The 12,293-nt window shown below is 47.9% G+C and overlaps 1 protein-coding gene across 4 annotated transcripts in view; it reads right to left on the reverse strand.

Annotated features, from left to right (window-relative positions):
- Nucleotides 1-12,293, reverse strand: part of AP3B2 (adaptor related protein complex 3 subunit beta 2) — a 54,408-nt gene that overhangs the window by 34,235 nt on the left and 7,880 nt on the right. For 3 of the 4 annotated variants that reach the window (XM_087704150.1, XM_087704151.1, XM_087704149.1), the window contains exons 2-6: nucleotides 6,639-6,714; nucleotides 5,432-5,506; nucleotides 3,901-3,996; nucleotides 2,716-2,876; nucleotides 640-706 (exon numbers count right to left, since the gene is read on the reverse strand). In XM_087704150.1, the coding sequence (XP_087560276.1) occupies nucleotides 640-706; nucleotides 2,716-2,876; nucleotides 3,901-3,996; nucleotides 5,432-5,506; nucleotides 6,639-6,714 (475 nt within the window). Of the gene's footprint in view, nucleotides 1-639; nucleotides 707-2,715; nucleotides 2,877-3,900; nucleotides 3,997-5,431; nucleotides 5,507-6,638; nucleotides 6,715-10,975; nucleotides 11,237-12,293 lie in introns of those variants that run through there. The other variant, XM_087704148.1, reaches the window with a different exon arrangement.

Consider the following 12,293-nt stretch of genomic DNA (forward strand, 5'->3'; position numbering starts at 1 on the left):
TCTATCTACCTACCTACCTACCTACCTACCTACCTACCTACCTACCTACCTACCTACCTCCATCCATCCATCCATCCATCCATCCATCCATCCATCCATCTATCTATTGCAATAGCATCTTTTTTTTTTGCAATAGCCCTTGGACTTATATACTGCTTCACAGTCCTTTCCAGCCCTCTCTAAGCGGTTTACAGAGTCAGCCTATTGTCCCCCAACAATCTGGGTCCTCATTTTACCCACCTTGGAAGGATGGAAGGCTGAGTCAACCCTGAGCCGGTGCGACTCAAACTGCCAAACTGCCGGCAGTCAGCAGAAGTAGCCTGCAGCCCTGCATTCTAACTAACTGTGCCACCGCAGCGCATAATCCAAACAGTATCACTTGGGGCAACCTGTCAATCTACAACAGCCGTGCTCAACTTTATGAATGTTAAAAGTTCATGGACTTCAACTCCCAGAATGCCTTCCTCAGCATGCTGTGGAATTCTGGGAGTTGAAGACCATGCTTAATCTTAAAGTCCACCAGGGTTGAGAAATGCTATCTCAAGATGCCACTGGTATAGCGTTTTCCAAATCCATTTTTTCTTTCTTTCTCAATGTTCTTCCCTTATCTCCACCCGCTCCCGAGACAGTCTTACTCACCGTGGTCTTATCGGCCAGCAGCTTCTCAATGACCTCAATTAACTGGTCTTTCTGGTCTGAATCAAGGCTGCAAGGAACAGACAAAGCCATTGGGTGCATAAACCTTTCCCTAAAAGCTGAGTCAACATACTGTGTCCTACCACGATATGAATTATTTCACGTTGGGAGGCATTTAAACATGATTCACTGTTTGAAATTCACACGCCTGCCTCATCCCTTCGTTCACACAGAAACACATATCTGTATATTTGCTCTCTGTGTGTGTGTTTAATTGAATTGAATTGAATTGAATTTATTGCATTTATATGCCGCCCTTTTCCCCGAAGGGGACTCAGGGCGGCTCACAATCCAAGTCAGGGAAGGGGGTACAGATAAGGGATTAAATAAAAGACGAACAGAACAATACACAATTTAAAAGCACACAACAACCATACCATTCGAGGGGGGGGGGGGCAAAAGCTCTTTAGCCCCAGGCCTATCGGAACAGCCAGGTTTAAGGCACAAAAACCCACAGTAAAATCTAGGACCACATCAGGAGTGAAATCCAGCAGGTTCTAACAGGTTCTGGAGCACTGGTAGCGGAAATTTTGAGTAGTTCAGAGAACCGGCAAGCACCATCTCTGACTAGTCCCCGAGTGGGTTAGGAATGAAGATTTTGTAGTATCCTTCCCCTGCCCCGCCACCCACCAAGAACTGGTATTAACAAAAAATTGAATTTCACCACTGGACCACATTACACCCTCAAAAGCTTTGGCAGTTACCCCCCAATTCCTTACCACAAAACACATTATCTTTAAACACGCTAGAGAAATCGTATTGACTGTCTTCAATGAACATGAATGTATTTATTCAACCCATATTTATTTAGCTTTTAACCTGCCTTCTCGTGTATTTGCCCTTGCTCTGTTATGCTGTGGGGAGCCACCTCCCTGCGTACTTTTGAAAGAACAAACGTGGCCCTCAGCCAGAAATTTTGCACACCCCTGTGCAAATAGGCAGGCATAAGGATGTGAGCCAAGCACACTGTAATACAGTATTTAACACCTAGGCTCTTGGCTAGGCTCTTGATCATTTGCTTTAGCACTTATATCTACCTGATTAGATTTAGATTTTTTTTAAACCTTGCATTTATGATGTTTACAAAAAACCCAAGGCAGCAAATATATAGCAATAGCAGTTAGACTTATATACCGCTTCATAGGGCTTTCAGCCCTCTCTAAGCGGTTTACAGAGTCAGCATATGGCCTCCAACAACAATCTGGGTCCTCATTTTACCCACCTCGGAAGGATGGAAGGCTGAGTCAACCCTGAGCCGGTGAGATTTGAACAGCCGAACTGCAGTCAGCTGAAGTAGCCTGCAGTGCTGCATTTAACCACTGTGCCACCTCAGCTCTCTAATACTCTCTTCTCCTATTTTCTCCACAACAATAACCTTGTGAGGTGGATTGGATTGAGAAAGAGAGGGACTGGCCCAGAGTTACCCGGCCGGCTTTCATATCTAAGATAGGACTAGAACTCACCATCTCCTGGTGATTGGCCCAAAATCAACCCCCTGGATTTTGTGCTTCAAGTGAGACTAGAATTCACAGCCTCCTGATGATTGACCCAAAGTCAACCAACTGGCTTTCAGGCCTAAAGCGGGATTAGAATTTACCATCACCTGGGGACTGGCCCAAAATTAACCTGCTGGGTTTTATGCCTAAAGTGAAACTAGAATTCACAACCTCCTGGTGATTGGCCCACAGTCAACCAACTGGCTTTCAGACCTAAGGCGGGACTAGAACGCACCATCTCCTGGTGATTGGCCCAAAATCAACCTGCTGGGTTTTATGTCTAAAGTGGGACTAGAATTGCCAGTCTCCTGATGATTGGCCCAATCAATCCATTGGCTTTCAGGCCTAAGGAGATACTAGAACTCACCATCTCCTGGTTTCTAGTCCTGATGCCTTTGCCTCTAGACCAAGGAACCTCAAAAGACCTTGGCATTTGCACCCCTGGCTGCTGCCCAAATCTCTCAACAGGAACCAGTTGCAATGGGCCCAGCCAAACCGTGGTTCTGAAGAGATTCCCCCTTACCTGTACAGCTTAGGAATGGCGTGAGCTGCGGTTTTGCGCACATACGGAGACATGTCCGAGGCTGCCTCCTTGATGGCCAACATCATGATGGGGACAATGATGGGGACACGGATGCTGGAGAGGACCCGTAGGGCGCTGGCTCGAATCAGCTGGTTGGGATCCTGGAATTTCCAAGAAGAAATTGGGAAGATAGCAATAGCAGTTAGACTTATATACCGCTTCCTAGGGCTTTCAGCCCTCTCTAAGCGGTTTACAGAGTCAGCATATTGCCCCCAACAACAATCCGGGTCCTCATTTTACCCACCTCGGAAGGATGGAAGGCTGAGTCAACCCTGAGCTGGTGAGATTTGAACCGCTGAACTGCTGAACTAGCAGTCAGCTGAAGTGGCCTGCAGTGCTGCACTCTACCCACTGCACTCAAGTCTCGGAAGAGACTTTCCAGGCAACGGTTCTTCCCAGCTGGAAGATTTCAAGCTAACCCCGCGTTCATAAGGACACGGGTAAACCTGTTGGAAATCGGAGGAAATCGCCTCCAGTGCTCAATGCATTCGGACATCCCATTCCACCCCCTCCCCATTACAATTAGTCCTTGACTTACAACCAGGGGTGGTATACACTTCCCTTCGCTACCGGTTCGCAAATGTGCGTGCATGCACATTTGAGATCCTTCCGCGCATGCACTTTTTGGTGAAAAAAAGGGGCTTAAATGGGATTCCATAGAGCCGGGCGCTGGTGGGTGGAGCCACTTGCAATTTCCGCTACCAGTTCGGGTGATCCAATCCAAACCGGTAGAATACCACCTGTGGACCAGCTGCTTAGTGATAGTTCGAAATTACAACAGGTATCCCAAGAGCTACTTACAACCAGGTTTCCCAACATCGGGGGCTACCCCATAGCCATGTGACCATATTTTGAGTGCTGAGCAACCGGCTCTCATTTACAATCATTTACAGAGTCGTGTGACCCCTATTTATGACGGTTTTGCTGGCCCCTAGTGAATAATGGGCTTGCTTAATGACAGACTGCTGCGTTTGCCACAAATAAAAGGTCACAAAATCGGGTCTGGTCGGATCCCTTTATGACCATCGTGACTGTAGTGGCGATTCCAGTCATAATTCGAAGACCTTCTGTATAGGCAAATGCACTAGAAGAGGGATTGTCCGATGAGCATCTTCAATGACCAACCTTGAGTCCTCGCTGGAAAGTTGAGATCGATAATAAGGCCAAATCTTGCTGTTCTTCTGCATATCGGACAAGGTAGACGTAGACCAGTTTCTTCACCTGGCAGGAAAATAGCAGAAGGATCAGGCAGGAACCAAGAACTTCTGTTCTTTTTCAGCTATCAACCCTTCTCCTTGGTGAAGAGTAGAACACACCATAGAATAGAGTAGAGTAGAGTAGAATTCTTTATTGGCCAGTGTGAGTAGAGCAGGGCAGAGTTGAATAGAGTAGGGAGTAGAGTAGAATAGAATAGGGAATTGGAAGTAGAGTTGACTAGAGTAGGGAGTAGAGTAGAATAGAATAGGGAATTGGGAGTAGAGTAGAGTTGAATAGAGTAGGGAATAGAGTAGAATAGAATAGGGAATTGGAAGTAGAGTAGAGTTGACTAGAGTAGGGAATAGAGTAGAATAGAATAGGGAATTGGGAGTAGAGTAGAGTTGAATAGAGTAGGGAATAGAGTAGAATAGAATAGGGAATTGGAAGTAGAGTAGAGTTGAATAGAGTAGGGAGTAGAGTAGAATAGAATAGGGAATTGGAAGTAGTAGAGTTGAATAGAGTAGGGAATAGAGTAGAATAGAGTAGAATAGAATAGAATAGAATAGGCAAGAGTCCTCAAACTTTTTAAACAAGGAGCCAAATCACGGCCCCTCAGACAATTGGGGAGGGGGCAGACCAGCTGCGTGGGCGTGGCTAGGTGGTCATATGACTGGCTGGGCATGGCCAATTTAGCAGTCCAAATAATACACACAAATTAAACTCTAATTTGTTATGCCACTGGAGGTGGAAAGCAGGTTAGTGAAGGGATGTGGCTGCCTTAGAGTGTGTATAAGGTTCTCTCTCTCTCTCTCTCTCTCTCTCTCTCCCTCCCTCTCTCCCTCCCTCTCTCTCTTTCTTTTTTTCTCTTTTCTGTCTCTGTCTCTCTCTCCCGTCCTCTCTCTCCCTCACTCTCTCTTGGCTGGGGAGGCAAGGCCTCCGCACTTCCCATTTTTGGCCTCCAGAAGGTAGGCAAAGGCCAGCAGGTAGGTGGGGCAATGTGGGTGGGGCAGCCTCATGGTCCCACACGGGCCAGATTAATGACTTTGGCTGGCCGTACCCAGCCTGTGGGCCATGGTTTGAGGATCCCTGATCTAAGACATTCTCCACCTTGCTGAAACATATCCAAAAATTAGAAGCATCTTCAGCAGAGAAACCCCCGCAGCTGCCTCTCCTTGGCTAAGTGTGTATGTTGCACTAGCCGCAAGCCACAGTTGGCTAACCACACGCCACAGAGTCACAGAATATCATCTGTTCCAAACAAACTTCTGCTTTTTCGGTTTAGGGCAGTGTTTCTCAACCTTGGCAACTTGAAGATGTCCGGACATCAACTCCCAGAATTCCCCAGCTGGCTGGGGAATTCTGGGAGTTGATGTCCGGACATCTTCAAGTTGCCAAGGTTGAGAAACACTGGTTTAGGGCAATGTGTAGACACAGGTAATGCATGCACAAGATGACTTACCTCAATGTTTTTGCAAGCCACATTTTTGACCACAGCTGGGAAGAGGTCTGATGCGTTCTTGCCTCGAGCGATCATCTGGGGGGGCAGGACAAACAGCCACGGGATTAGTTAGAGGAGAATGCGGTGTAGGAAACTTCCATCCTCAAATGTTGTGGTCCCTTTGGACTCTTCCCGAGATAGCATCCTACCTCTCTCAATACTTTAAATCTATGTTTCTCAACCTTGGCAATTTTAAGATGAGTGGACTTCAACTCCCAGAATTCCCCAGCCAGCCAGGGGTTCTGGGAGATGAAGTCCACTCATCTTACAGTGGTTAAGGTTGAGAAATACTGCTTTAGATATAAGGTTTTGAGATGTCACACTCTCATAAACATGTTTGGCCTCAAGATCCTGTTCATAAAACCTCGACGGATTGTATTTTTTTCCCCACAAGAATCAATCCCAAAAAGTTGACATTAAGTGGAGAGGAGAAGAGAGAAAGGATAACCTTCACGCAAGTCCAGAGTGGAAAGGATGCTGGATCTTGGTCTCCTTAAACAGAAGGATGTTCTGACCGAGGCTTCCCAACAGCATGAAGCAAACACTTTGTCCTGACAAAAAACCCTTTTATTGATTTCCTGTGAATTCTGCTCCTTCACATCCAGCAAAGTCTTTCAAGGGAGGATTTACAGTCACAGACCTTATCAAGCTTGGAGAGCTGCCAGACCAATATCTGCAAAACTTGGCAAAGAGTCTCGGAGAGTCACAAACCAATTAAGCGAACTAATTGTCTCCTGCAAACTCCATTCCCCTTTCGCTCCTCTTTTATTTCCTCTGGGAGGAGCCATTCATTGTCCACCTGTAGCCTTACTCCCAAGTCGACCCCTTTTCTTTAGCTGCTCCCTTCGTCTGGCTGCTCTGCGCATGGGCACACTGGGAACAGGCTTCAGCTGTTCGTCTGCATCACTGATGTCTGACTCCGAAGGCAGCTGATAACTGGCATACGGCTCTGGCCCCCTCTCTGCCTCCAACACAGAGCCCTCATCAGAGCTTTCCCCAGACTCCAGGACTGGCCCATCTTCCTCCCCAACCTCCTCACTGTCCGAATCTGCCACCAGCTCCACTGGCCGCTGGCAGGCCACAACAAAGGAGAGCGTTGGGTCTTGGCCATCATCTTACAATCAAAGCGTCTCTTAAACAGACGTGACAGCACTGAAGAGATACTCACCGCCACAATCCTCTTCATCGCTTCCAGTTTTAAGGAATCCTTGTTGCTGTCCAGCATCTCTTTGAGATCATCATGTCTAGAAAGAAACACAGAGAGGGTTGCAGGAACTCAAAAGAATGGGAGTCTCAGTGTATTTGACGCGGATTCTGATGAACTTGTTAGGGGACTGAATTCTCACCACCTCAGTTGAGCTGGGAACTATGTCCAACTCAGTGGAGGGAGGCAGAGAAAAGAAAGGCAGATGGAAGGGGAGGAGGAGGAGTGATTAAGTTCCCAATTCTAAACTAAAGAAAACCTGGGGGAAAGGAAACCAACATTTTTCAACCTCCATCAATTTAAGCATGCTGGTTGGGGCAATTCTGGGAATTGAAGGCACAGCTTAAAGTTGGAAAGGTTGAGGAACACTGGCCAAAAGCGACTGGCCAACTGCTGTACAACTTCCAAAGATGAAAGCTCTTTTTTCACCTGATGAAAAAAGAAAGATACTCACAACATGCCAACATATGTAGGCTTAATGAAAATAACAAAGGTTAACTCTATGAATATTCTGTCCAAAACAGAATTCAACTCTCTTCTTCCCAACAAAAAAGTCAAATCTAATCAACTGGGCATATAAGCCATCATGGGGTTAGCTCAGATTTTAGCTGAGGGTTACATGGATCCAACTAACCATGGTTTAATCAACCAATCCTTGCTGAGTTCATTCATGAACACAACAATGGCCAGGATTCAATCATGAAGACCCATGCTTTGGTCAATAGGCCAGAATGCTGAGCTACAATACAAGTTTTGACTCATAAAACAGGATGTCTGGATTCATGTACCTTCCTCAATCCCTATTCACCCAGATGGTGGCTTTCTGCCTTGTGTGAACCCAACAATTGTTTCTTCGATCTGTGCTTGCTACGAGACTCCAAAACATGGCAGAGAGAAGATTGAGAAATACAGGTAAACTTTGACTTATGATCGGTTGCGTAATGGCAATTTAGACTCTCCCACAGTGGGATGCGGTGACTCAATGGCTAAGACGCTGAGCTTGTCAATCAGAAAGGTTCACACTTCAGCGGTTCGAATCCCTAGCGCCACATAATGGAGTGAGCTCCCGTGACTTGTCCCAGTTTCTACCAACCTAGCAGTTCGAAAGCACGTAAAAAATGCAAGTAGAAAAATAGGAGCCACCTTTGGTGGGAAGGGAACAGCGTTCCATGTGCCTTCAGAGTTTAGTCATGCCAGCCACATGACCACGGAGACGTCTTCGGACAGCGCTGGCTCTTCAGCTTTGAAACAGAGATGAGCACCGTCCCTTAGAGTCTGGAACGACTAGCACATATGTGCGAGGGGAACCTTTACCTTTACCTAGACCCCCCCCCCCAAAAAAAGGTAACTTATGATCCAGATTCAAACCTGGCCCATGGTCAGGTGATCATATTCCAGCCCAGATTGATAGTCATTTGCAGCATTTTGCATCCACATGACCACAATTTACAATGTACTTTGCCAGAAATTGTGGTTTACTTCCGGTTTCCCCAGCAAAAACAAACCCACCCCGAGGTGGCACAGTGGTTAGGGTGCAGTACTGCAGGCCACTTCAGCTGACTTTTATCTGCAGTTCAGCGGTTCAAATCTCACCGGCTCAAGGTTGACTCAGCCTTCCATCCTTCCGAGGTGGGTGAAATGAGGACCCAGACTGTGGGGGCGATATGCTGACTCTGTAAACCACTTAGAGAGGGCTGAAAGCCCTATGAAGCGGTATATGTCTAACTGCTAACTAACTAACTAACTAACTAACTAACTAACTAACTAACTAACTAACTAACTAACAGCGAACCATAGGTTCCCTTAATGATCGCAGTGTTCACTACATGGCCGCTGCAAAACAGGTCATAAAATTGGGTGCGATCACATGTGACGTGCTTAATGGCCATCACGACTCAGGACCAAAATATCAGGCTTCATTATGGTCATAAGTCAAGGGCTACCTGTAGAAGGTAGCTTATCGGTCATGCCACCTGGAGAGGAATCCGATCTCGGGGGCTTGTTTATACCCAAGCAATCCAATCCCCACCGAAGGCTGTGAAATATTTATCACACGGTGAACTCATCCGGAACAACAGGAAAGTGAGAAGGCGGAAACAGTGGGGGGGAAAAAAGTAGCACGAAGAAAATGGCTTGTTTCACTGTGACTGAGCAAGCTGCGGGAACCTGGCTTGTTCCACAGCTCAGCAGAACTGGCAAACAAGAGCTTGATCCAACAAGTCACACTTAAAACCCTGTTGGTCACACCTGGCTCCAAGCTGAAAGTAAAAACCGAGCCTCTCAAGGAATCCTTTGCGCGTCTGAATGCACTCGAGAGACACTGGGATGAAGCCGCTGCCCAGAGACCCCACTATAAGATGGTGCAAAGCAGTAGAAAGAGGGGTAATTCAACAGTAAAGGCGAGGGTGCGTGTATGAAATAATACTATGGAACTGTAATTTAGAAGAGACTGTCCGGGGTCTGGAAATGCAGACAACCAATTATACGCCAATGTTCTTTTTCTTGATATGATTAATCAACAGAATAATTGGACACAATTGCCCTCGCAACCAAAATATCTGCAACATTGACAAGACTCCCTGGAGTGACTAAGTCCTAGCCCTTATTTTATAAGCCACAATGGCTCAGCTCACACTGTGTGTTATGACAGAGAGAGACCATGATTAAACAAGCCATGAGTGATCGCAGGGGAGAACCCAACTGATGAAGGAAGTAAAATAGGCCATCCTCTGAACTGATTTTGGGAGGGGGAGACTTCAGAATAGAACAGAATAGAATAGAATAGGGAGTAGAGTACAGTAAATAGAATAGAATAGAATAAGGAATAGCACAGAATAGAGTAGAATAAAGAGTAGAGTAGAATAGAATACAATAAGGAGTAGAGTAGAATAGAATAAAGAATAGAGTAGAATAGAACAGTGTTTTTCAACCTTTTTTGTGCAAAGGCACACTTTTTTCATGAAAAAAATCACGAGGCACACCACCATTAGAAAATGTTAAAAAAATTTAACTCTGTGCCTATATTGACTATATATAAAGTAATTCTCCCACGGCACACCTTACACTATGTCACGGCACACTAGTGTGCCACGGCACAGTGGTTGAAAAACACTGGAATAGAATACCATAAGGAGTAGAGTAGAATAGAATAAAGAGTAGAGTAGAATAGAATACCATAAGGAGTAGAGTAGAATAGAATACCATAAGGAGTAGAGTAGAATAAGGAGTAGAGTAGAATAGAATACCATAAGGAGTAGAGTAGACTAGAACAAGGAATAACAGAAGAGTAGAGTAGAATAGAATAAGGAGTAGAGTAGAATAGAATAAAGAGTAGAGTAGAATAGAATAGAATACAATAAGGAGTAGAGTAGAACAAGGAATAGCATAGAATAGAGTAGAGTAGAATAGAATAGAACAGAACAGCTTTATTGTGTGTGATTGGACACACAAGGAATTTGTCTTTGGTGCATAAACTCTAAGTGTACATAAAAAGACAAGATACATCCGTATACATTCAGTAAGGAATTGCAGCAATACTTTGCATTATCCAGTTTAGGGATTCCCTCTACGAATGTGTGATTTCCATCTAATCAAACTATCCTGCTTCTCTTGGGTCCTACATTAAAATACCAACCCAGGCGGGCACATTTTGCGTTTCTCGCCTCTCCCCCCTCGTGCAGAAGGGGTTAAGCTGAAGAAACACACTTCCAAATTCACCCCAAACCTTCTCGCGCCTTTGGTGTTGATCACGTCGACGGTTCTTTTCCCACTAACTGCATTATAATCAGTTGTCAAGATTTCAGCAACGAAACCCTGAGCTGTGATCTCACTGAGTCAGGGGGGGGGAGGCGAACTCAGCTCAGCTTTGGGGGTACCAACGCAGCTGCTAGGTCTTCCCCTGGGTTAAGAGAGTTGTGTGAACCCAACCTCCCCGCTGCCTTGGCATGACACTCCTTAACCCTTTCCTTCCCCAAAGGACCTGAATCTCCCCCAAAGGGCAACTTTCACAAAACACCCTAGCTGGGGTGGGGATGGGGGGGGGGGCGCAGCTGAACTGAAGTTCCCCATTGTGAAGCTACCTGCTGCACACCCAACCGCCTTAACAGAGAGCACCAGTATCACTTCTCACAAGTTAAAGCCTGACACGAGAGTGGCTGGGCAGACCCGGATCTACTTGGTCCTGAGAATGCAACCCAGACCTCAGCCGGCTGACCTTCCCCTTGATGGGTAGGATGGGGGTGGGGGGTGTCCCCTGAGCCAAGCCCCTCTTTCCCTGCCTCCCCCCCTCCTCCCCGCCCTACCGGAGCGGCTGCGCCACGCTGCCCTCCAAACTGCGCTCCTGCTGCTGGGCGGCGGGGGCGGCCTCCGGGTCGGGCCCCTTCAGCAGCCTCAGCTCGTCGCCTTCCAGCGTGCGGTACCAGCTCTGCGGCGCTCCGTCGGGCACCAGAACGGGGCTCTTGGCCTCCTCGGTGCCCGCCGGCGGCGCCTTGACCAAGTGGGCTGCGCCGACGGGCAGTTGCTGCCACAGCTTTTGCATGGTCCCGGGGAGGAGGTGATGGAGGAGGAGGAAGAGGAGGCTGCTGGGCTCCCCGGAGCGGGTCTCCCCAGCCAGACGCCCGCAAAGCGCCGGCTCAGCCGCCCAGCCACGTTAGCAGCTCCGCTGCTTGGCTGGCTGGCTGGCCCCGGCGCGGGAGGGGCTTCGGGGAGCCGCCAGCCACTCTCCGCCCCGCCCGCCCGCCTGCCTGCCTGCCTACCGGCTGCTCGGCTGAAACCAGACACCGCCGACTCCAGCAGCAGCCGCCGCGAAGGCGTTGGGCGCAGCGCCACCTGGCGGCCACAGGGAGCAGCTGCCCCGGTCTGCGAGCCCCAGTTGGGGTCTGTGAACGGGCGCTGGGTTTGGGGGGGGGGGGTGGAGGACCGGGAGGAGGAATTCCTGGCATGCCGGGAGGGGGGAAGAGAAGAGACGGCCTGTGGCTCCCGCAGGAGGCTTCCCGGTGCCGCTGGAAATATTTCGGAATGCCCTAGTAAGACCACACCTGGAATACTAGATCCAGCTTTGGCCACCAAAGATGTTGAGACTCTAGAAAGAGTGCAGAGAAGAGCAAGCAGGATGATTAGGGGACCGAAGGCTAAAACATGTGAAGAACGGTTGCAGGAACTGGGCCTGGCTAGTCTAGGGAAGAGAAGGACCAGGGGAGACAGGATAGCAGTCTTCCAATATTTGAGGGGCTGCCACAGAGAGGAGGAAGGGGGTCAAGCTATTTTCCAAGGCACCCGAAGGCCAGACAAGGAATAATGGATGGAAACTGACCAAGGAGAGATTCAATCTAGAAATAAGGAGACATTTGCCTTCAGAAGTTGTGGGAGCTCCATTGCTGGAGGCTTTCAAGAAGAGACTGGATTGCCATTTGTCAGAAATGGTGTAGGGTCTCCTGCTTGAGTGGGGGGGGGGGGTTGGACTAGATGACCAACAAGGTCCCTTCCAACTCTGTTAATCTGTCTGTCTATTTCCTCCACACACACCCCTCCCCTTGTTAACTTCTTACAACCACACTGTGTTTATGGGGATTCTCAGTCATCCAGGTGATGGTTGGTCCAAAGGTGCTTTTCTTCCAAGAG

Source organism: Thamnophis sirtalis, unplaced genomic scaffold, assembly GCF_051295495.1.
Source record: "Thamnophis sirtalis isolate CommonGarterSnake01/CBP01778 unplaced genomic scaffold, rThaSir2_p1.2 scaffold_2, whole genome shotgun sequence".
Taxonomy (NCBI): Eukaryota; Metazoa; Chordata; class Lepidosauria; order Squamata; family Natricidae; genus Thamnophis; species Thamnophis sirtalis.